This window comes from Acomys minous (genome assembly GCF_964271855.1).
Source record: "Acomys minous genome assembly, chromosome: 15".
Classification (NCBI taxonomy): domain Eukaryota; kingdom Metazoa; phylum Chordata; class Mammalia; order Rodentia; family Muridae; genus Acomys; species Acomys minous.
In genome coordinates, this window is record NC_140497.1 from 61425734 (window position 1) to 61450969 (window position 25236).

General features: G+C 42.7%; 1 protein-coding gene across 1 annotated transcript in view; it reads left to right on the top strand.

Annotated features, from left to right (window-relative positions):
- Positions 1 to 25236, top strand: part of POLR2B (RNA polymerase II subunit B) — a 37879-nt gene that overhangs the window by 9781 nt on the left and 2862 nt on the right. The window contains exons 6-23 of the mRNA XM_084760499.1: positions 283 to 441; positions 2623 to 2787; positions 5110 to 5306; positions 5420 to 5539; positions 6275 to 6461; positions 8266 to 8409; positions 9246 to 9385; positions 9485 to 9596; positions 12687 to 12841; positions 13647 to 13845; positions 14440 to 14608; positions 17679 to 17775; positions 18853 to 18947; positions 19948 to 20198; positions 20279 to 20368; positions 20580 to 20687; positions 22365 to 22478; positions 22808 to 22968. Coding sequence (XP_084616625.1) covers positions 283 to 441; positions 2623 to 2787; positions 5110 to 5306; positions 5420 to 5539; positions 6275 to 6461; positions 8266 to 8409; positions 9246 to 9385; positions 9485 to 9596; positions 12687 to 12841; positions 13647 to 13845; positions 14440 to 14608; positions 17679 to 17775; positions 18853 to 18947; positions 19948 to 20198; positions 20279 to 20368; positions 20580 to 20687; positions 22365 to 22478; positions 22808 to 22968 — 2663 coding nt within the window. The remainder of the gene's footprint in view (positions 1 to 282; positions 442 to 2622; positions 2788 to 5109; positions 5307 to 5419; positions 5540 to 6274; positions 6462 to 8265; positions 8410 to 9245; positions 9386 to 9484; positions 9597 to 12686; positions 12842 to 13646; positions 13846 to 14439; positions 14609 to 17678; positions 17776 to 18852; positions 18948 to 19947; positions 20199 to 20278; positions 20369 to 20579; positions 20688 to 22364; positions 22479 to 22807; positions 22969 to 25236) is intronic.

Here is a 25236-nt window from a genome sequence, read left to right on the forward strand (position 1 = left end):
TCACTCACACACACAAATAAAAAAGAAAAATACACATTCCTGCAGATAACCTGAGAGTGACACTTGAATTATTTAAGTTGTGACAGCTAAACTTTCATAAACTAAAGCTTTATGAAGTTGTGCCTAATGTGCATTAAAATTTGCCAGTTGTTGAACCTTGTATATTTCTGTGAAGTGTGAGCCTATATGACCAGATTGAATAACTGTGCACGCTTTGTTCTTGCTGCTTCGGTGGCTTTCTGGGTTTGTTTCTCGGCTGTAACTTTCTTACTGTCTTTATAGGTTCTGATAGCTCAAGAGAAAATGGCAACAAACACAGTGTATGTATTTGCCAAAAAGGATTCCAAGTACGCCTATACGGGAGAATGCCGGTCGTGCCTGGAGAACTCTTCCCGGCCCACCAGTACTATCTGGGTCAGCATGCTGGCGAGAGGAGGGCAGGTAGGAGGTGGCTGTGATGTGTGGGCTCCTTCCTTTGTGCTTTGTCTTGTTTACTTCTTTTTGTGTTGAGGATTGAGCCTACAGCCTTTCACTGAGCTGTTATAGCCCAGCTCTGTTTGATTTCTTTTAAGTTTTTTTTTTTTAAAGTTTTTTTTGCCTTTTTGCAAGTCAGGGTTTTTCAGTGTAAGAGAGTCTAAGCTGTCCTGGAACTTACTCTGTAGACCAGGCTGGTCTCAAACTCAGAGATCAGCCCATCTCTGCCTCCCAAGTGCTAGGATTACAGTGTCCACCACCACTGCCTGGCCTTGTTTTATAACTTACCAGACTATTTAAGAATTTTTTTTTGAACCAGGATCTCATTACATAACTCTGTTGTTCGGCAGTTCAAAGAGGCCAGAAACATAGGATGTCCTTGGAGCTGTAGTTACAGGTCGTTATGAGCTGCCCAGTGTGGGTGCTGGGAATTGAACCTAGGTTCTCTTGTAGAACAGCCAACAGCCAGTGCTCTTACCTGCTGAGTTACCTCTTCAGCCACTAAAACCAATTTAAAAATATTTATCCTGTATATGTGCACGATGCTGGGGCAGGGGACATGTGTCACAGCACTTAGGTGGACGCCAGAGGACAACTTCGGAGCCAGTTTTTTTCTTTCACCTTTTTTCTGCATTCTGATCACTGGACTCCAGTGTCCAGCCTAGTGTGGCAAATGTCTTCACCACGTGATCCATCTCGATGATGATACAAATAATTGGGTGGATGTTATGAGTCCATGTAGAAGCACCCAGCGAGCAGTTGAGAGATGACGGCTGGAGGTGTAGCTTAGCTCAAGGTGAAGATTTGAGTGCAGTATCTAAGCAATGTTCCTGAGTAACTCCTGAGATGCAGTAAGCTTTCCGTGGAAGGTGTTTGAAGTGGGAGAGGGAAGTGACTGTGGAATCAGGATTGAGAGTATGAGGTCAAGGAGGGGAAGGAATTTGAAGCAGAGCAATATGGCTAAAACTGAGAAAGCATCACTGCTCGCATGGCCTAGTGACTTCCTGTGGGTGTGTATGTGTACATGGTTCAAGAGGAAGATGTGAGAGAGGAGATGCTTGCGTGTGAGAAGCTGTTAGTGTAGAAACTGTCCAAATAGATGAGCTCTGATTTCATTTCCTTTGATTCCTGTGTTTGCCTTTCCATACTGCTTTTCTTTTTAACCTAACCTATCTTGAGAAAGGAAGGGTCGGTCCTGGTGGTCCAGGAACTCACAGAGATCTGTCTCTGGGGGCCTGGGATTAAAGACATTTGTGCAGTGACTGGCACCCTATAATCTATTTCTTTTTAAGGTTTATTTTTATTTTATGTACACAGGGGTTTTGCCTGTTGCGTATGTGTGTGCACTATGTGCATTCTTAGTATTCACAGAGATCAGAGGAGGGCATTGGACATTAGAACTGAGGTTAAAGACAGTTGTGAGCTGCCATGTGGGTGCTGGGAACTGAACTTGGGTCATTTGCAGGAGCAGCAAGTGCCCTTAAGCTGAGCCATTTCTCTAAGTGCCAGTCACGATCTTACTTTGTATTCCCCTCTTACTGTAGACAGAGATGGCATGGTAACAGTCCTTTTTGTATTCTTTGGCAGCCAAAAGTCATTTCCACATGTTATATTTGGTAATTCTTGGAGAATGTTGGCAAGCTGATAGGAGAGAATGGACATTCTCGTAGATTTAAATGTCGATAAATCAGTAACCCTGCTGGGTGTGTTGGTGCACATCTTTAATCTCAGCACTCCAGGGACAGAGGCAGGCAGGTCACTCTGAGTTGTAGGCCAGCCAGGCTACATTGTAAGGTCCTGTGTCAAATTAAAAAAGAAGAACTTAGTAAACCTGTTTCAGTGGTTGTTTGGTTTGGTTTTTTGAGACAGGGTTTCTCTGTGTAGCCTTGACTATCTTAGACTCACTTTGTAGACCAGGCTGGCCGAGATCACAGTGATCCTCCTGCCTCTGCCTCCTGAGTTCTGGGATCACAGGTGTGCGCCACTGTGCCTGGGTTGTGTCAGTGGTTTTTAAAAGAAGCTGTAGGACAGTAGAGACACGTGCTTCTTTTGGAATATACAGGTACATGGAAAGTGCGCCATCTGATGCTTCTGTGTCCCTCTGAGCTCTCGTGTATTCATGCCCTGATACTACTCTTTCTTTTCTAGGGTGCAAAGAAGAGTGCTATTGGCCAGCGCATCGTGGCAACGTTACCTTACATCAAGCAAGAAGTTCCCATCATAATTGTGTTCAGAGCATTGGGCTTTGTGTCAGATAGAGATATTTTAGAACACATCATCTATGACTTTGAGGATCCAGAGATGATGGAAATGGTAATGAGGAAGTAAAAGCGTGTTTCCTGTTATAAGACGCTTAGAGATGTTGGTTGTTGCTACCGTAAAGCAGCGGAAGTGCTCTTCAGAGCAGTTTACCTGTCATGTGCCTCAGCTCAGCCCAGGTCTCTCCCTGACAGTGCTCTGTAAAGAGACATGAAAAGTGGAAGCAGCTGGGTTCAGTGACAGCAGTGTGAAGAAGCAGCAGTCAGGAAAACCCTGTACGCATGCAGTCTGCTGCACTTCAGTAAAAATGGAAATTGAATAGTTGATAGCTTTTTTTTAACTTTACTTGAAAGATTTTCTAGCTTTTAGGAAAATTGTAAGGATAGTACTAGAACTTTCTGTAGTCTTTACTCAGATTCAATTGGGCTTGTCGCATTTTCTGTCTTATTTTTTTCTGGGCCATTTGGGAATAAGTTGTGGATGTCATCTTTATTTAGTGCAGTGTTTATTATCTAGGAAGCAGATCATTCACTGATATACTCATAGTATAATTATCAGTGGCGCACGCCTGCAGTCCCAGCACTTGAAGAGGCAGAGGCAGGCGGATCGCTGTGAGTTCGAGGCCGGCCTGGTCTACAAAGTGAGTCCAGGACAACCAAGGCTACACAGAGAGACCCTGTCTCAAAATGTTCTCTGGCAGGACGGCTCAGCAGATAGAGGCCTTACTGCACCAGCCTGAGCGCCTCAGCTCAGCACCCACATCATATGCAGAGGTGGAGTAAAGCTCCAGAGAAGGCCCCACCCCCACAGCAGGCTGTGGCTCACAAGCGTCTCTCATGTCAATAATAGCGACTTTAGGGCAGCAAGATGGCTCAGTGAGAAAAGGTGCCTGCCACCAACCAAACCTGTCTCGGTGATGGAAAAGACCTGACTTCCTGACTTGTTTTAAGTATGTTGGTTTCTGAGGATTATTGTTTGTTCTTTTAGTTCTTATGAAGTATAGACTGATTTTTTTACAGGCCCGTGAATCCAGCATTCATTCTACATTTTTAATCTTTTGAAAGTACATTTTAGCTGTCGATTCCTTCTTGAAATCCTATTAACCATAACCAGATAGTTTTGTAATAAGAGTAGTACCAGTTTTCCTTCAAAAATTATTACTTGACCCACCATCTATTGTGGGATTTTTATTGTTGTTTGAGGCAGGTCTCACTTTTTATCCCTGCTGGTCCTAGATCTCACTGTGTATACCAGGCTGGCAGTCTTCTGACTCTGTCGAGTGCTGGGATTGCAGGCATGTGCCACCATATCTGACCTTGACTGGATTATGTGGTCTTTTCCTGACCTTTGGTAGCATGATTAGAATGTGGATGTTTAAAACTGTGGATGAATGAGAGAAAACACTAGGTCACGCTCTAGAAAAGCACCCATGTGTGTGATAAGATACGTGACGGGACAGTAATTACACACACCCAGCTTCTCACTGTTACCGAGATTTATTATGCCCACTATTGTGTATAATTGGAAATTGAGAATTTTAAAATTGGAGTAGAACTCAGGAAAAAGTTTTTTTTTTAGGGGGGGTAGGGTGCTAGAGATTAAACCTCAGTCCACATGTGCTAGGCAAGCTCTCAGACACCGAGTGACAGCATGAGGAAGAGTTATTTTTCCTAACCTTTTCCTAGATGGGGGAACTATTGACCTGATTGCTCAGAGGCCATAGATGGTGGCAGGAATGGAATGTGAGTCTCTAACATCGCAGCTATAAAACAGTCTGCTTTTCAGGGTAGTGAGTGATTTCACTGATAGGTTAAGTGTTTCTTTCTGCAAACACTGAAAAGAAAAACATTTGTAGCCCAGTAAATTTTAGTTGCATCCTGAAACTTCTCTAAATGTATTTGAGGTACCCAAAAGAAATGTCTTATTTTTGGCTTTGTGTGTGTGTGTGTGTTGTTTTGTTTTGTTTTTCTGGGACAGAGTCTCTGTGTGCTAGCGTTGGCCATCCCGGACTCACTTTGTAGACCAGGCTGGCCTTGAACTCACAGAGCTCCGCCTGCCTCTGCCTCTCCAAGTGCTGGGATTAAAGGCGTGCCCCACCACACCCAGCTTTTGGCTTTTGTTTTTAAAGCACCAGTCGTTAAAACATAAAATATATACTACTTTAAAAATAGAGGAATTACTTGTATTTTTCGAGAAAGTGAAATCGCTCATACTGGGTGGATTAACAGATATCTCTCTATCTCCGAGGAGCCTTCCATGTCTGGGATGTTGAGATTCCCTGATTTTCTAAAAATAGGTCAGATTTACTTTGCATGTTAATAAAATTAATTTTGGTAAAAATATAACTGAAAAAACTTAATGTAGATTGTTTGCTAGGTTAAACCCTCTCTCGATGAAGCGTTTGTCATCCAAGAACAGAATGTTGCCTTAAACTTCATCGGTTCAAGAGGGGCAAAGCCTGGTGTTACTAAGGAGAAAAGAATTAAGTATGCAAAAGAAGTCTTACAGAAAGAAATGCTCCCTCACGTTGGTGTCAGTGATTTCTGTGAGACCAAAAAGGCCTATTTCTTAGGGTAAGTTATATTTTATCGTCTAACAGTCTTTGCTAAAAGTTACAATTGAGATAAAGTTTTTTCTTTAAAGCTAAGAATGTTACAAGTTGTGTTTTGATTCTTTTCTTTTCTAGGTATATGGTTCATAGGTTACTTCTAGCAGCTTTGGGTAGAAGAGAACTAGACGACAGAGATCACTATGGAAACAAAAGATTGGATCTCGCTGGGCCTCTGCTTGCGTTCTTATTTAGAGGGTAAGGAATTGCATACTGAGTCACAGAGAGGACTCATACCTTCCTTTATAGATGGGTCTTCCTTAGTGCCCAGGGTGTCCCCCATGGTCAGTGTACACTCGGTCAGCATACACACCGTGGTCAGCGTACACACTGTGGTCAGCGTACACATGGTGGTCATTGTACACACTGTACACACTCGGTGGTCAGCGTACACATGGTGGTCATTGTACACACTCGGTGGTCAGCGTACACATGGTGGTCAGCGTATACACACTCAGTGGTCAGCATGCACATGGTGGTCAGTGTACACTCGGTGGTCAGCGTACACATGGTGGTCAGCATGCACATGGTGGTCAGTGTACACTCGGTGGTCAGCGTAGACACGGTCGTCAGCGTACACACACTCAGTGGTCAGCGTGCACACAGTGGTCAGTGTACACTCAGTGGTCAGCGTACACATGCATTCACGCTCACGTCCTCATGCTTTCTTAGCAGGACTTCAGTGACTGACCTCAGTCCCTAGGTTAGTTTATCTTAGCTGTTTTTGGCCACTGCCTCACTAAAGCTTTTTTCCTTTAAGCACATGATCTTAACTGTTCTGTCTACTGTATGTGTATGCAGGATATATAGGTCTAAAAAGAGTCATAATTGCTTACACTGCCATGGCCTTTTTTGGGCGGGTATTGTCTTTGTTGAAAATGCATGTTTTTGCAGAGTTTTCCATCTTTACAATAACACCATCTTATTCGACAGCATGTTTAAGAATTTGCTGAAAGAAGTACGAATCTATGCACAGAAATTTATTGATCGTGGAAAGGACTTTAACTTGGAGCTGGCCATTAAAACAAGGATCATATCCGATGGCCTAAAATACTCTCTAGCCACTGGGAACTGGGGTGACCAGAAGAAAGCTCATCAAGCCAGAGCTGGGGTGTCTCAGGTGAGATGGCCACTGTGCAGTGCGTTCATAGGGAACTTGCTATACAGGGTTAAAGGTGAATTTGAGTGTCTAACATTTCTGAACCTTTTGCTTCTCCCTTCCAAGTGCTAGGATTATCAGCATGTTTTACTGTGCCCCTTTATGAGATACTGGAGATTGAACCCAGAGGTAGATGCGTGTTGGCAAGCACTCACCACATGAACTACATCATCTGGTGAAAGCTTTAAAGTTCATCTTTGTTGTTGTTGTTGTTTTCGAGACAGGGTTTCTCTGTGTAGCCTTGGCTGTCCTGAACTAGCTTTGTAGACCAGGCTGGCCTCCAACTCAGTGACCCACTGCCTCTGCTTCCCAAGGGCTGGGATTAAAGGCATGTGCCACCACTGCCTGGCTAAAATTCATCTTTATATATATATGTGTACACACACACACACACACACACACACACACACACACACACACACACACACACACATTATTGCTTTGTTTTGCTGTTTTGAAACAGGGTTTCTCTGTAGCCTTGGCTGTCGTGGACTCACTTTGTAGACCAGGCTGGCCTCGAACTTACAGCGATCCACCTGCCTCTGCCTCCCAAGTGCTGGGATTAAAGATGTGTGCCACCACGCCCAACTTTTAATTATATTTTAAATAGTTTGGGGGATGCAGGCACCATGATGCTTGTGTGGAGGTCAGATGACAAGGTGTGAGATCTGTTATCCTCATTTGTGTGTGGAAGGTGCTTGCTTTTCAGCTACTGGCCCACCTAGAAAAGCGTTATAAATAGTCACTGGGCATTAACTTTCAAAACTAAGCTAATCTTTTTTTAGATAAAGTCTCCCTACTAGGCTGGCCTGGCCTTGAACTTAGACAGTCCTTCTGTTTCTACTCCCAAATGTTAGAATTACAGGTGTGTACAACTATGCGTAGTTTACATATTTTCATATTTAAAAAAAAAAACAAAACTAGCCAATATTAGTATTACCTGGTTGATTTGGCAGTGAGATTCCAAATTTAAGTTCCTGATTCCTAGAAACATAGATGATTTAAGAAATCCTGGGAAGGCCTGGTGGTGGCAGCACATATCTTTAATCCCAGCACTCAGGAGGCAGAGGCAGGAGGATCTCTGTGAGTTCGAGGCCAGCCTGGTCTATAGAGCGAGTCCAGGACAGCCAAGGCTACACAGAGAAACCCTGTCTTGAAAAACCAAAACCAAACAAACAAAAAGAGACTCTGTTAGAATTATGGTAAGTTACCTGGGAATGCTGACAAAAGACATTCATCGAGCCTAATAGGTGAGCCAACTATTTTTAGTAGGTGACAGCTGAGTTCAGTGTTGAAGCACAATTTAGAAACAGTTCAAGTGAGAGAGGAGGGCAGAAACAGCAGCTCACAAAGAAGCTGCAGCCCCACATGTAGATTTTATAAGACTTTGTGTAAGTAGTATTGCACTTAATGTCTCAGAAATATTTGCAATTGGTATTTGCGTCTGTTAGATTCAGAGGCCTCAGCCTGGAGAAAGTGCTGGGGTTAGTATTGATGGAGTGGCGTCAAAAAGGTATGAGTTGACGTCATATACTTTAACACCTATTAGTAGCTAACATAAACCAACTGCCATTCTAGGGCTAAAAGACAGCAAAGAATAAAATAATTGACAAAGAAAATTGGGACCAGGGAGATAGCTTACTAGGTAAAAAGATTACAGACAAAGATAACTCAGTGGCTTGTAAAAAATGTCACTTCACTTCACTGTGATAATGGAATTATGGAGCTTACTCAGATTTTAAAGATTTGTTCCTTTCTTTTCTAGGTATTAAACCGCCTGACTTTTGCATCTACTCTTTCTCACCTGCGTCGTTTAAATTCACCGATTGGTAGAGATGGCAAGCTAGCAAAGCCAAGACAGTTGCATAATACACTGTGGGGAATGGTGTGTCCTGCTGAGACTCCAGAGGTAATAACATTATCGGTTAATGCTCAGCTTAAAGTTTGCTAATGAAGATGTCAGCTGATGGAGGCAAGAGAGACATCTTCTTCAGTGGTGTAGCCATAGGTAAAGCGCACATGGGTACATTGTTCTGTAAGCAGCCCTGACAGAACTCACTCAGAACAAAAAGGCAAGTAGCTTCATAGTTGGAAAGAAGAAAGGGAGTAATAGTAGTGGGGGAGGCAGGAGTGGAGAGAAGGATTGAATATGACTAAAATTCGTTATGTAGTGGCTGGGGAGATGGTTCAGCGGTTATGAACAGGTGACCTGGAGTTCTCCTCTGGGTGCTGTGAACCTTGTACTCATGTGTACCCCCTCCAAACTAAAAAAAAAATGCTTAATAAATATTTTACTTGTATGAAAATGTTATAATGAAATATATATGAGAATGTTATTGAAATGTGTAATTGTAATTGATATATGCTTAGAAACTTTTTTTTTTTTTTTTTTTTTTGAGACAGAGTTTCTCTGTGTAGTCTTGGCTGTCCTGTAAGACCAGGTTGGCCTCCAACACAGAGATCTGCCTACCTCTGCCTCCTGAGTGCTGGGATTAAAGGTGTATACCACCACTCGGTTTCTAAGAAACTTTAAAAAAAGCTCTGCTAGTATATATGTCACAATTATCCCAAGAAATGTTTTAGTTAATTATTCATCATAGTTTCAAAATCAAGGTTTTGTTTTTAATAGTCTTTTTCTTAGAAAGTTATATGTATACCTTGAAGTCAAATTGAAAATAAAATGTAGAAAACAGTTTTAATAGGAACGTAAAACAGATGTTAATAATCACGTGGCTTATTCCTTAGGGCCACGCTGTAGGACTTGTGAAGAATTTAGCCCTGATGGCTTATATTTCAGTTGGATCTCAACCTTCGCCAATTTTGGAGTTTTTAGAAGAGTGGAGCATGGAAAATTTAGAAGAGATTTCTCCTGCAGCCATTGCTGAGTGTGTACAGAGGAGTTTTCTCTTTAAACTGTTATCAGTTTTCAGGTTGTGGTTAGTATAGGTCCCCTAAGTCTACAATGCTTTTGGCTTTTCATATAGTGCAACCAAGATTTTTGTTAATGGCTGCTGGGTTGGGATCCACAAAGATCCGGAACAGCTGATGAACACGCTGAGGAAGCTGCGGCGCCAGATGGACATCATCGTGTCAGAGGTAAGAAGTTTTCCTCGCTTTTCTCCTCTTTCTACAGTGGTGACAGTTGCATCCATGGCCGTGTTCATATTAGGCAGATGCTCCTCCACTGAGCTGCATCTCCAGTTTGAAGTAAGAGTCTATAACCAGCTCAACGGTGTGTCCCGTGAGATCTGTAGAGAAGGCATAAGACTAGTGAAAACTGTCTTTGTGTTGGTATCTCCCTGTGAACCGGACTTCTCTGAATTGTCAAGTCTATTATCAATAGTCTGATACTTTAGGCTATTTTAAGAATTACCTGCCTTTTATGTATCTTTTTAACACTTTTAAAAAGCTCCTTACATAGCTGGGCCTGGTGGCACACCCCTTTAATCCTAGCATTCAGGAGGCAGAGGCAGGTGGATCACTGTGAGTTCGAGGTAGCCTTGTCTACAATGCAAGTCCAGGACAGCCAAGGCTACACAGAGAAACCCTGTCCCTCCCCGCCCCCCCCCCAAAAAAAACCCAAAAAACAAAGCTCTGTATGCCTATCTACCTATCTATTTACTTTGTGTGTGTATTGTGGCCTACATATGGAGGCCTGAGGATAGCTGTGGGAGTCAGTTCTCTCTTTCTGTCAAGTTGGTTTTTGGGATTGAACCCAGGTCACCAAGGAGTAAGAAGGACCTTTGCGCATATATATATATATATATATATATATATATATATTTTTTTTTTTTTTTTTTTTTTTTTTTTAGTTTTTCAAGACAGGGTTTCTTTGTGTAACAGCCCTGACTGTCCTGGACTCGCTTTGTATTTGTTGACCAGGCTGGCCTCGAACTCACAGAGATCCATCTGACTCTGCCTCCTATGATTTCCCTTTTTTAGAAATGATTTTATGGGAAGTATGACCCAGTTTTCAATTTTCCAATTTTTGGACAATTAGTTTATTCTAGTCATTGACTTCTAAGATTATATAGTAGGATTAGGTGATTCACTGAAAATTAAATTTCCGTTTTGGTTTTTTTTTTCCTTTTATTTTATTTTATTTTTTCCATTTTGTTTTTGTTTTGTTTTTTGAGATAGGATTTTACTGTGTAGTCTTTGAGCTCACTCTGTAGACCAGGCTGGCCTTGAACTCACAGAGATCTGCTTGCCTCTGCCTCCCTGAGTGCTGGGATTAAAAGTGTGTATCACCACTGCCCAGTGAGTTTCCTTTTTGACTTCTTTACATAGAAGAACTTAGAATTTCGTAGTGCTATTAAGTATTCATAGATTCTGTAGTTCATGTTTTTCCAAAATACTTATATTTCTAGGAATGTGTTTTGTAGACCAAGGCCATTCAGTAGAAATACAGTGTGAGCCACATACACAGTTAAAATTTTTCAGTAGTCACACTAAAAAAGTAAAGTAGAAACAAACGAAATAACTTTTAACACTGTATTTAACTGATACATCCAAAATGTTACCCTTAAAACATTATAGATTTAAAAGTATTAGTGCAATGTTTTGCGTCTTAGAAAATATTAGATCTTTTGACTCTGAATTTATCCTTGTAGTATGGTCATATTTCAAGTAATGACCTGTAGCTGGTAGGTACTCTAGGTGGACTTTAAGCCATTTGTTTGCTGGGTGAGGAAGTCAGGCTTTGAAATAAAGGGGAGAGATGGGCAAGACAGCACTAGCTAGGCATGGTGTGCGTGTCTTCAGTCCCAGTGTTCTGGGGTCAGGGGACACACCTCTGTGTATTTAAGGCCAGCTGCTCTACACAAAGTGTTCCTAGACAGAGCTACATAGAGACCTTGGTTAAAATACAGAGCAACATAGGGCTAGTTACTGGAAGGTGGCAGGCTGAGAACCTGTGATTAGTTAGTAGTATATTAAAGTAAGGGTTGGGCTGTAACTCAGTGGTAGAGCACTTGCTGGCGTAAGCCAGGCCCCAGGGTCATTCTCCAGCCCTACAAGAACAAAACCAAAAAAAGCAAGTAAACAAATCTAAGACAAGAGATATTTTATATACTTGTGTTTTGGTACTGAAAAAGCGTTTTTGTCATTTCTTACTGACTTATGTACTCCTGCTTCCAGATGTTATTAATTAAGAAGGTTAGCTTAGCACTGGGGGGCAGAGGCGGGAGGGTCTTTGGAGTTTGAAACTATCCTGGTCTACAGAATGAGTCCAGGACAGTCAGGGGTACACAGAGAAACCCTGTCTATCAAGGAAAATTTATTTATTTTGGTTTTTCGAGCCAGGGTTTCTCTGTGTAGCCTTGCTCTGTAGACCAGGCTGGCCTTGAACTCAGAGATCTGCCTGCTGCTCCCTTCTGAGCACTGAGATTAAAGGTGTGCTCCACTACTTCCCGGTGTGTCTATTTTGTTTGATACTTGGTTCACCTAAAATTTAGTAATTTTATTTATTTTGTTTCTATTATTAAATTTTTTTTTTTTTTGCATGTGTAGTTTTGAAGAGCAAACCTAGAGCCTCATGCTAAGGAAAGCTCTTTACTGCTGCTGAACTGTGTGTGTCCTCAGCCCTTGTATTTTACATGTATGAATGTCTGTCTGTCTGTCTGTCTGTCTATATGTATGTATGTGCTCCACATGTGTATCTGGTGCCTGTGGAGGCCAGAAGTGGGTTCAGGATCCTCGAGACCTGAGTGACAGATGGTTCTCAGTTAGCATGTGGTGCTAGGAGCTGAGCTTGGGTTGTCTATAATAGCAGCAAAGCAGCAAGTGATATTAACAGCTGAGCGACTTCTCCAACGCTTGTGCTTTGTTTTGTTTTGTTTTGTTTTTTGGAGACAGGATTTCCTTGTGTCCTGGACTTGCTCAGACTCACAGCCATCCACCTGGCTCTGCCTCCCTGGCATTAAAGATGTGTGCCACTATGCCCAGCTCAGTGTAATCTTACTCATTTGCCCATGCTGGTAAAAGTTCTAGAATCAACTGATCCTCTCCAGTCAGCTTCCTGAGTGATGGTGTTATAGGTGGATCCACTATGCCCAGCTACTTGTTTTTAGTTTTTGTTATTGTTTTTTTATTGAGTTGTCATCAGACAAAAAAAAAAAGAAAAAAGAAAAAAAGAAAAAGAAAAAGAAATGCGAGTTCATGAGCTTGTTCTGACTTTATGCCTAGGTTTCTATGATCAGAGATATCCGGGAGCGGGAGATTCGGATCTACACGGATGCAGGCCGCATTTGCAGGCCACTTCTGATTGTGGAAAAACAAAAGCTTCTTTTGAAGAAGAGACACATTGACCAGTTGAAAGAGAGAGAATATAACAACTACAGGTGAGACTGTGGGTGAGAAAGAAACGCGAGTGTTCACGGAATTGAGATGGGTAGCATGTAATTTAGTGTTATCACAGGCTGTAAGCCAGTGCCACTGCTCAGGTCACAATATTATCGGTGCCATGGGAGAAGCTTTTTCATCAGCAGCTGTATTTATTTTTCTTAGTTTTTGTTATTATACAGTGACATGATGGATTTGTGTTGAACTGTGAACGTCTTTTGCTATGACTCATGAGCAGTTTAATTAGACATAACCTGTGTCCTGCAGGGCATAGTACAGGCAGTGTGAGGAATGTATGTTTTGGGAACATTCTTGCTATATAGGCTAGAAAGACCTGTAACACACAATGAAGTCCAGGCCTGACCTTGAACTTATGATGCTCTTGCCTCAGCGGAGTCTGCATAAATAAGAAATATAATAAATAAAGACGAACTTGCTTTAAATTTTTACTTTTAATAATATCATAGATCTATTATAAAATAATACACATTGTAAAAAAGTGAAGACTCTCAACTCATACTAGCCTGTTTTGTCATTTTTATCATAATGTCCATTTCACTAGTAAATATGAGTAATGAGTGGATATATATTCTACCAGACCTTATTCTGCATTTTATTTACTCCACAAGCATAGATCTTTAAAACAAAGTAAATTGCAAGTACTTTATAATATAGGCTTTTCACAGTAGCAGTCATATATCTCTGTTTGAATTGCTTTTGTATTAGTAGAAACACAAATAGGGGTAGTTTTTAAGCAGTAGGCTTTGTATTAAAGTATTTCATGAAATGGAGTGAATTTTTCAGTTGGCAGGATCTGGTGGCCAGTGGGGTAGTAGAATACATTGACACCCTGGAAGAAGAAACGGTGATGCTGGCAATGACTCCAGATGACTTGCAGGAGAAAGAAGTGGCTTATTGTTCCACGTACACCCACTGTGAGATTCACCCATCAATGATTCTTGGCGTCTGCGCATCTATTATTCCTTTTCCTGATCATAACCAGGTTGGTCGTGTTCTGTCTTCTGATTTACAGAGAATCGGGGAAGTAATAAATATTAGGAATTAGTATGAAATCCTGTCAGAGGGGTCTAGCTCCTACAGAATCAGCAGTTTGACGTGTGTATTGGTTACTTTTCCATTTCTGTGGTAAAATACCATGACCAAAGGCAACTTAAGGATGGAATTTATTTTGGGTTCTGCCTCCAGAGGGGATAAGAGTCCGTGAGGGAGGAGCAGAGCCCAGGGACAGAAAGCCGAGAGCTCACATCCTTATCCCAAAGCATGAAGCAGAGAGCAAAGTGGGGATAGCGTGTGGCTGTGAAAGCTCACAGCCGGTCCCCAGTGATGTACTGCCAGCAAGGCTACACCTCCTAACCCTCCCGGAACAGCACCGTCACCTGGGAACCAAGAGGTCAGATGCCCAAGACTGTGGGACACTTCCCATTAAACTGCCACAGTTTATCTGCTCTTGGTTTTAGTTGAGAGCCACAGTGGTTATCACCTGTCTTTGAGAAGAAGAGTCAGAAACTTTTTAACCAGTTTATTTCTGCTTTGTTGTTAAATATTTATTGTCTTTGTTTTTTGTTCTCACCATTAGTCCCCTAGAAACACATACCAGTCTGCTATGGGCAAGCAGGCTATGGGAGTTTATATCACCAACTTCCACGTGCGGATGGACACCTTGGCCCATGTTCTGTATTACCCTCAGAAACCACTTGTGACGACAAGGTCTATGGAGTATTTGCGGTTTAGAGAGCTGCCAGCAGGTGTGTCCCCTGTGCTCTGTTCTTTAAGATTTTGCCATGCTTAAGACACTGCAGTGGGAAGTGCCTGGGAAGACTGAGCAGTGTGTGCAGCACAGGGACTGGTCTTACAGACTCTAGAATTTGGGAAACATGAATGAATAAAATGGTGGATGTGTGGAAAAGGTTTTGTTGGGGCACAAAATCCTTTTGATACACTATCAGTTGGCGCTGGAGAAATGGCTCAGAGGTTAAGAGCACTGGCTGTTCTTCCAAAGGTCCTGAGTTCAATTCCCAGCAACCACATGGTGGCTCACAGTCATCTATAATGAGATCTGGTGCCCTCTTCTGTCATGTGGGCAGAACACTGTATAAATAAATAAATAAATAAAAATAAATCTTTAAAAAAGAAAGAAATACAGTATCAAGAGGGCCGGGTGTGGTGGCACACACCTTTAGTCCTAGCACTCAGGAGGCAGAGGCAAGTGGATTACTGAGTTCGAGTCCAGCCTGATTTACAAAGTGAGTTAGGACAGCCAAGGCTACACAGAGAAACTCTGTCTCGAAAAACAAACAAACAAAAAAAAACAACAAAAAAACCAGTGTCAAAATTAATGATTCCTGTTGGGATGTTGGCTGCTTCTATGAAGGAATGATCCTGGTAACGGGATGTTTGAATGTGAGTTTGAGCAAGGGCCTTGCTTTGTGAACCGACGAGATGGAGGGCTAGGTAGTGGTCATGTCAGTGCAGTGTGGCTGGAGTGTCACTGTGTGTGGCTAGAGCTTGTTCTCGTGGTGTGGAGAGAGCCTGAGCAGTGTGAGTGTTATTTTAAAAGTGAAGGCTTGGAGTTGATGGCTCCCCAGAGAGGGAGCATCCGCTTTTTAAAGGATGTGGCTATTGGTAGTTCTACTCCACTTGAGTGGATGACCCCATACCCTGAGTATATATTTGGGCAGTAGAAATTGGACTCCATAGGTTATTAAAATATGATATTACAGTTAGAGCTTTTTGAAAAAACTCACTAATTTTCATAGTGGTTGCAGCAGTCTGCACTCCTTATAAAGGTGAATAGGGGTTTCTCTTTCCCACATCCTTGTCAGCGTTTTATTGAGTGTTTTTCTTTTGAACAGTCTATTTGACAGGGGTGGGAGGGAGTCTCAAAGCAGGTCTAATCTATATTCCCTGATGGCTGATGATGTTGAATACTTTTTTTTTGTTGTTTTTTTTGAGACAGGGTTTCTCTGTGTATCCTTGGCTGTCCTGGACTCACTTTGTAGACCAGGCTGGCCTCGAACTCAGAGTTCTGCCTGCCTTTGCCTCCTGAGTGCTGGGATTAAAGGTGAGCACCACCACGCCCAGCCAGCTAGTGCTATTTATACTCAGGATTGCTTTGGCTGTCTAGTGTCTCTTTGCTTTCAAATGAATAATAAGATTGCTTTCTCTGTATCTGTGAAGAATGGCTGGGAATTTTGTTGGTAAGGCATTGAATGTGTAGTTTTCCCATGGTAGGATGCTATTTGTACAATATTAATTCTTTTTTTTAAGCTTTTAAAAAAAATTAATTAATTTATTCAGATTACATCTCAATTGTTATCCCATCCCTTGTATCCTCCTGTTCCTCCCTCCCTCCCACTTTCACCCTTTCCCCCTCCCCTATGTCTTTGACCAAAAGGGACCCCCTACCCCACTATATGATCATAGGCTATCTAGTCTCATCCTGATAGCCTGCTTATCCTTTCTCTGAGTGCTACCAGGCCTCCCCACCAAGGGGAAGTGGACAAATATGGGGCACCAGGGTTTGTATCAGTATTAATTCTGATTCATGGACTTGCAAGGTCTTTGTATCTTCTGTCTTCCTTGGTTTTTTAACACTTCCCAATAATTTAGTTACTATGTTATACTGTGTTATCAATTTGTGTGTGTGTGGGGGGGGGGGGGGAGAGAAGCTGGCTCACTATGTAGCGTAGGCTGATTTTCCTACATATGCCTCCTGAGTGCTGGGAATACAACTAGGGGCTTCTTAATTCCTGGCTTAATCCTTACAATTAGTCAATCTCTTTTATTTATTATTATTATGTGTGGGTGCCATGCCATGCATATAGATTATAGGGCAGTTTTGTGGGGTCAGTTCTTTTATGTAGATTCTGGGATCAGATTCAGTTTGCCTGGCTTGCATAGCAAGAAAGTGTCTTTATCCTTTGAACACAGTGCTCGCTGGTTTGTTCTCTCTCTCTCTCCCTCCCTCCCCCCTCCCTCCCTCCCTCCCCCCTCCCTCCATTCTCCCCCTGTCTTCTCCTTCCCTATACTCTATAAAGATGGGATAGTCTTATGTTTGTTACCTAGGCTGTTTTCAAATTCTTGAGCTGAAATGATTCTCCTGCCTCAGCCCTCCCCTGAGTGTCAGATGATAGGCATCTGTCACCACACCTGGTCTTTGTCAGGAAATGTAGGTAGGGTAGCAGCTACTAAGAATTAATTGTCAGCTGGGAGTGGTGGCACATGCCCGTAATTCCAACACTCAGGGAGGCAGAGGCAGAGGCAGAGGCAGAGGCAGGCAGATCTCTGTGAGTTCAAGGCCAGCCTGCTCTACAGAGTCCAGAACAGCCAAGGTTATACAGAGAAATTCTGTCTAGGAGAAAGAAAAAAGAAAAAAGAAATGTCAGCATCACTTTGTGGTGGCATGAGGAGAGGGCAGCAGGGCAGTGCCAGCTTCATATTTATAAATTAGGAGGCAAGGGTCTTAGGCCTGCGTTTGATGCTTATTCACCCTGGGGTCACGCATACTTACCTATGTTTAAGGCACAGAGTTGCCATGGCGATCCAGAGACTTGCATAGGGAAGCACTCTGTAATTACAAACTGACTTGCCTACTAATAGTAGGGTGTCCTCACTAGGAGGGACAGTTTCCGGGTTTTAGCTAGCAGAGCAGTTGCCTCACACACAGGTTCAGGGAGGAACAGATAGCAACAATTTCCATGATACAAACATCCAACCATTTGTGACAAATATAATTGAAGAAAATGGGTTTTAAAGAAAGGATGGGTTTCCTTGCTTCCCAGATGGTCTTTTAATGTGTTATTCAATGTACTGCAGGAATCAACTCAATTGTGGCCATCGCATCATACACGGGCTATAATCAAGAAGACTCTGTTATCATGAATCGGTCAGCTGTGGATCGAGGCTTTTTCAGGTCAGCTTTTGGTAAAATTTGTTGGAATACAGTGGATATAGTGGAAACACATTTTTTGAAAAAGTTTTTTGTTGTTTTTGTTTTTCGAGATAGGTTTTCTTTGTGTGGTTGTCCTGGAACTTATTCTGTAGTCCAGGCTGGCCTTGAGTTCACCGTGTAGTCGGGTGGTCTTGAATTCACCATGTAGTCCAGGCTGGCCTTGAATTCACCATGTAGTCTAGGCTGGCCTTGAGCTCACCATGTAGTCCAGGCTGGCCTTGAGTTCACCATGTAGTCCAGGCTGGCCTTGAGTTCACCATGTAGTCCAGGCTGGCCTTGAGCTCACCATGTAGTCCAGGCTGGCTTTGAGTTCACCATGTAGTCCAGGCTGTCCTTGAGCTCACCATGTAGTCCAGGCTGTCCTTGAGCTCACCATGTAGTCCAGGCTGGCTTTGAGTTCACCATGTAGTCCAGGCTGGCCTTGAATTCACCATGTAGTCCAGGCTGGCCTTGAGCTCACCATGTAGTCCAGGCTGGCCTTGAGCTCACCATGTAGTCCAGGCTGGCCTTGAGTTCACCATGTAGTCCAGGCTGGCCTTGAATTCATGACAATTCTGCCTCTGTCTTCTTACGAATGTGCATCATTTGGCTTCCTATTTTTCTCTTTTTTACTGATAAAAAGGTTAATTTTAAAATGTAATGTAAGAAGGATGTTTAAAACACAGGGATTTAGAAGAGAAAATTTTCTGCCCGTGTAATTTTATAGGGGAGAACTAGGACTGTGTAGCATGGGTGTTATAGCTTCATGTGAAATCTCCTCAGTGGAGGCGCCTGTGCAGGCCCAGGGTGCGTTGCTCAGGCTGTTATGAGAGGACTCTGTCAGTAGGAACTTGTGACCTGCTTCCTCCTGCTCTCGCCCACGATACCAGGTGTGCACACTTGTGAGTCCGATGCCGTGTGAAGCCCACTAGAGTGGGACATGGATCCTAGTGCATGGTGATTCTCGTCTTTGTTTTGTGCTTCAAATTTTCTCCCAAATACCAGTTAAGCCCTCTTACTAAAAGAAATCCGAAATGACCTCTGGACCTCTGCTTTTAGGTCTGTGTTCTACCGATCATACAAAGAACAGGAGTCTAAAAAAGGATTTGATCAAGAAGAAGTGTTTGAGAAGCCGACACGTGAGACGTGCCAGGGTAAGAGACAGCGGCATCAGCTGTGGGGTGCACGTCTGTGCAGTGTTGCACGCTGTGCTGCCCTTCCTCCGCTGTACTGTGGAGTGTGTGTCCTGCGGTGCTCTTAGTGCTCACACTATAGGGCATACTCTCAATTCAGATCTTTTGTCCTGTCAGTCTGTGAGGAAGATACTCAGGAAAGGAAGAGAGACCGTGTGGTCTCATGGGCCACAGCTCCAGGTGCTTTCTTACTGTGCCGTTTGCTCCTGTTCTTCAGTGTCTTCCCTAAACTGTGGTGAAAGCTGTAAAATTTATTAGCTATGGCTCATGGCTCAGAGGTTAAGAGCACTGACTGCTCTTTCAGAGGTCCTGAGTTCAAGTCTCAGCAACCATCTGTAATGTGATCTGATGCCCTCTTCTGGCATGCAGGTGCAGGCAGAGCATTGTATAGATAATAAATAAATCTTTAAAAAGTTATTAGCTAAAATATTGCTAAACATTTTTTAAATAATGAAAAGCTACCTAGAAGTTCTTGTTTCTTGTTAATTACTCTATGGAAGTCATAGTAGAGTATCTGACTAGAGTTGCAGCCAGTTATGAGCTGCCATGTGAGTCCTGGCAATTGAACCGTGGTCCTCTGGAAGAGTAGCTAGTGATGTAACTGCTGAGCCAGCTCTTCAGACTCCCTCCTACCACAGCCGCACTTTGAGACCAGGTCTTTGCTATGTAGCCTTTGGTGGCCTCACCCTCAGAGAGCCTCTGCCTCCTGAGTGTTGGGATTAAGGGCGTTGTCTCTGTGCCCAGGTGTAGTGGACTTTATAAAGTGTGGTATCAGAGTGCAGAGTTTATAGTGTTTGGAGTAAGGACAGTAATGAACAGGATTTGTGGTGTTAATCGTGACTTTATCAAGGATTTGGAGCAGAGTTATAGATGTTTCTCATGCTGGCTGGGAGGATTATGTGGCATCTAAATACTTTTCTTTAGTGTAATTTAAGAGCGTTCCCTGTCTGGTTCCTCCTAGGTATGAGGCATGCCATTTACGACAAGCTGGATGACGATGGCTTGATAGCTCCAGGGGTCCGTGTGTCAGGAGATGATGTTATTATAGGCAAAACCGTCACCTTACCTGAGAACGAGGACGAGCTGGAGAGCACTAACAGGCGCTATACCAAGAGGGACTGCAGCACTTTCCTCAGAACCAGCGAGACAGGCATTGTGGACCAGGTCATGGTAACTCTCAACCAGGAAGGATATAAATTCTGTAAAATAAGGGTGAGTAGAGCTTTATATATGTAGACTGTTTTAGAAATGTACTACATTTCGGTTTCTAACCCATTTTTATGTGAAATCAGGTGCGCTCTGTTAGAATTCCGCAGATTGGAGACAAATTTGCTAGCCGGCATGGTCAGAAGGGCACGTGTGGGATTCAGTACAGGCAAGAGGTAGGTGTCTTCGGTCTTCCTCACACTTAGCCCAGAGTTATATTGAAAAATTAGTTAAAATTTCTTGTTCATGTTTTTTTCTTAATTTAGTATTTGTTATCCCAACATGTTGAAGAGAATTAGGACATTGGAAGATTTGCTTGAGTGTTAGGTCTAGCTTTGTCTCTAAGAGATTCCAGTATCTTTAAGTCTCTTAAACCTTTCTTTGTAGGACATGCCTTTCACTTGTGAAGGCATCACTCCTGACATCATCATCAACCCCCACGCCATCCCCTCTCGGATGACGATTGGTCACTTGATTGAATGCCTTCAAGGGAAGGTAAGATTTTGTCCTCAAAAACAGTAGGCTCCAAACTGATGGCTTTTTTTTTTCAATTTTTAAATTAAGTTGTTTTTTTTTTTTTTTTTTGGATATTTAAGCCAAAATACTTTGTTAAAAGTTATCATGATACTTTCCTGCCTTCAGATTGGTTTTTCTACCTTTTCATCATTTTTTATTTTTAAGAAATTTGTGGTGCTTAGGAAGGTGGCTCAGTGGATAAGAGCATTTGCTGTGCCAGCCTGAGGACCTGAGTTTATCCATGTAAAAAGTCATAACACCAGGGCCTGGTAAATGGCTCAGCAAGTCAGGGCGATGTTACCAACTTGACAACTTGAGTTTAGACCCAAACCAACCACATAGTGAAAGGTTAGAGCTGGTCCCTACAGATTGACCTCTGATCTCTGAGTAAATAAGTTAAATATACAAATAATAGGGTGGGCTGTAACCCCAATGCTTTGATGTGTGTGGTCACTGTGCTTGTTGGTCAAGAGCCAAGCTCCGAGCTCAGTGAGTGAGAGACCTGTCTCAGAAATATGAGGACTGATGGACCAAGAAACCTGAGATCTTAGTTTCTGTCTGTTGCTGTGATAAAACAACTTGAGGAAGGAAGGGTTTCATCGCACAGCTTGGTCTCGCCTTTCTTGAAGGGCACTCGAGGCAGGAACTGAAGCAGAGGCCGTGGAGGATTCCCGGGGCTTGCCCGGCTTGTGTTCTCGTACATCCTAGGACACCTGTTCATGGTGGTACCACTCTTGTGGGCTGAGCCCTTCCTCATCAACTATTAGTCAAGATAGTGCCTCACAGAGCAGTCTGACGGAGGCAGTTCCTCTTCCCAGATGACCAACACACCTAATGTTCTCTTCTGGCCTCTCCATACACATATACATACACCAACACACACCACGTGTGTTTGTACACACACACAAATGAAAAGTATTGCCAAGAGATGATTTTTGCACAAGTGTCTTGTGCTAGCTAGTTGTGCCATTGGGCTCAAGATCAATTTATTTGTAAGATACAGGACCTATAGCCTTTGTATGTATTTGTGGTTATAGCATCTAGCTCTTTCCTATAGATGAGTTAGTTCATGCATGGCTGGCTTTAGGAATATGAAAATTTTGGCTTCAGCTGTGTATACATCTTTCAGGGAAAGTTTTCTGGTTGGGATATCTTGTTAAGTAGAATAGTGTAGTCTAAGTCACGGATGGCTTCTTCTTTTTTGTTTTTTTCCTTCTTAAACAAGGTCTCTCTGTGTAGCCTTGGCTGTCCTGGGCTGGCTTTGTAGACCAGGCTGGCCTCGAACTCACAGTGATCTGCCTGCCTGTGCCTCCAAGTGCTGGGATTAAAGGCGTGCGCCACCATGCCCAGCTTGGGTGGCTTCATTTTAAGACATTAAGGTATTATTTCCTTGGAGTCCATCAGGGGTGTTTGGGAGTCTGTGTTTCTTCGTGCATGATCCCGTGGATAGATTTCTCTTTGAGAGCTTTTTAGCCTTTTTTAGACAATTACTTTGTTAGAAGTATCTTAGGTAGGTATTAATAAAATGGATCTCAATGATAATCACAACTTTAACCATTCTTAATTTTAAAATCTTCCCTTTTATAGACCATATCTTTTTAATGGGATATATCTTTATGGTGTGTAACTTCTCAAACACATACTTTTATTCCAAAGGTCTCTGCTAACAAGGGTGAAATTGGTGATGCCACTCCATTTAATGACGCTGTCAACGTGCAGAAGATTTCTAATCTTTTATCTGATTATGGCTACCATCTCAGAGGCAATGAGGTATATTTGTTATCACAAAAGCACTTGAATACCTGTACATAACAAGTATGTTTGGTGTGGTGTACTTTTATTGTTTAAAAGAAAGCCTACAGCATGATGAGGTTCTACAAAGTAAACACACTGTGGGTCTAGCACGCACACTGAGAGAAGAAATTACGCAGAATGTTGTTATGCCTTGAAAGTCCCCTTCCAGTCACTACCCCTTCATTATAGGCTAGTTTTGATTTTTTTTATATATATATAAATAGGAGTATAGAGTATATGCATCTGTGTTTCTGAACTTGTTTAATATTTTTAGTTAAATGCAGCAAATCTGTGTCTGATTTCAGGTACTCTACAATGGATTCACTGGTCGAAAAATCACATCACAGATTTTTATTGGCCCCACTTACTACCAGCGTTTGAAGCATATGGTGGATGACAAAATTCATTCTCGCGCTCGGGGGCCTATTCAGATCCTTAATAGACAGCCCATGGAGGGCAGGTCTCGGTAAGGGCGCAGCGCCACCACTCGAGAGTGTTAGAGACAGTGTACGGTGGCTGCCTGCGTGAGCAGTTACATCTCACGGTGTTGTCGCTGTGCTCATTCCTCCTTCCTCACCCTCGCCTCTGATGTGCGGGTTCCTTTCCCTTTCTTCTTTAGAGTCAGGGCTGTGAGCCTTCTGGGCAAGTGCTCTACCAGTGAGCCCGAGCCTCAGCAAGTGCAGCCGTCAAACAGTTTTCCTCTGTAAACCGTAGATATAGCTATGTAAGAGTGGCCATCAAATCTTTGATTTTAGGAACCTTAGAGGACTTTACTTCTGTGAGTTATGTCTTTTCATTATGGTAGAGATTAGACTGAAATTTAAAATATTTATTTAAAACAGTGTCAAACCTATTATATATTAACATATGTTTAATGAAAAATCAGTATATATCTAAGTCGGCTTAGTGATAAGTGACGTCAGCTTACCTTTTTTTTTTTTTGCAAATTTCTTCAGTGAACTAGAAGACAGCTGGATTCTTCTAGTTCTGAATTAATTCATTGCAGTGTTTTGCCTTTCCCTCCCTCTCCCCTCATCCCATTGCTTTCTTTCCATAGCATCTCATAATAGCACAGCTGAACTCAAACTCTGTTACATAGGCGTGGCCTGTCTTCTTGCCTCCACCTCTAAACTCTTGGGGATTATAGGTGTGCGCCACCACTCAAGCTCAGTATTGCCTTTAAGAAAAACATTTTTATTACACTGTATGTAGGTGTGTGTAAGCCATGGTCTGAGAATGGAGGTCAGAAAACAACGTGTGGGAATTTGTTTCTCTCTGTTCACAATGGGTCCTGGCTTTGAACTCAGGTCATCAAGGACCTTTGCCCGCTGAGTCGTCCTGCTGGCCCAGGGTTACGGTTTTCATAGTAAAAGTATTGAGGGAGATCTGGTGTCACATAGCTAGCTAGTTGATGCTATACTAAAATGAAGAGCTACTTTAGTTTGTTTAAATTTTTTATTTTTCATTTGAGCCAGGAGAGAGAGAGAGAGAGAGAGAGAGAGAGAGAGAGACAGACAGACAGACAGACAGACAGACAGACACACAGACACACAGAGAGACACAGAGAGACACAGAGACATAGGCAGGCAGGCAGAGTCTGAGAGACTGATTGATCCTGTAGTTTAGAATGGTCTCCGACTTAAAGCATTTTTGCCCCAGCCTCCCAAATAGTATGGATGCTGGCATGAAGAGCGCAGCAGGTAAATTACAGTTCCTTTCTTTCTTTTTAAAAATTACTTTAAAAGAGTATGGGAGTTTTGCTGCATGTATGCATGTGAGCTGTGTGCGTGCCTGCTGATAGCAGAGGCCGGAAGAGGGTGTCGGGTCCTCTGGCACTGGAGTTACTGACAGTTCTGAGCTGCAGGTGGATGCAGGGGACTGAGCCAGGCCCTCTGCAAGAGCAATATGTGCCCCTAACTGTTGGGGCGGCATCTCTCCAGCTCAACCAAGTTCAGTGTGTTAAAGGGTAGTTGTTATGAAAACTCTGAAGCCTCATCACTAATTTTTTTTTATGTTTATTATATTAAAATCCTTGGTTCCTGGGGGTGCATCTTGGTAGAGCACGTGGCAGGTGTGCCAGGTCCTGGTTCAGTCCCTGCCTCCTCCTCCAGATTGTGTGCCACATGCAGTTATAGCAGTATCATTGATCATTTGGGATACAGTGATTCCCTGGATTGTACAGATATTCCACACAAAGGGAAAAAAGCCCCATACTTGTTAATATATCACTACTGATGTCTTTAGAAAAGCCTTTAAGTGTAGGAAGCTGTGGAGTGTGAAGTGGCAGACAATTTTGTAAAATTCTGATTTTTGCTTAGAGGCTCAAACCTTCTTTTTTTTTTGGTTTTCTGAGACAGGGTTTCTCTGTGTAGCCCTGGCTGTCCTGGACTCACTTTGGAGACCAGGCTGGCCTCGAACTCCCAGCAATCAGCCTGCCTCTGCCTCCCGAGTGCTGGGATTAAAGGTGTGTGCCACCACCGCCCGGCAAGGCTCAAACTTTTAAAAATATATTTTAAAAATATTTTTTGAAGATTTATTTATTTTATGTGAGTGGTACATCTGCATGTACACCTACATGCCAGAAGAGGGCATGAGATGCTAGTATAGATGGCTGTGAGTCACCATGTGGTTGCTGGGAATTGAACTCAGGACCTCTGGAAGAGCAGCCAGTGCTTTTAACCTCTGAGCCACCTCTCCAGCCCCCTACACACAAACTTCTACTCATTTGTAGTAC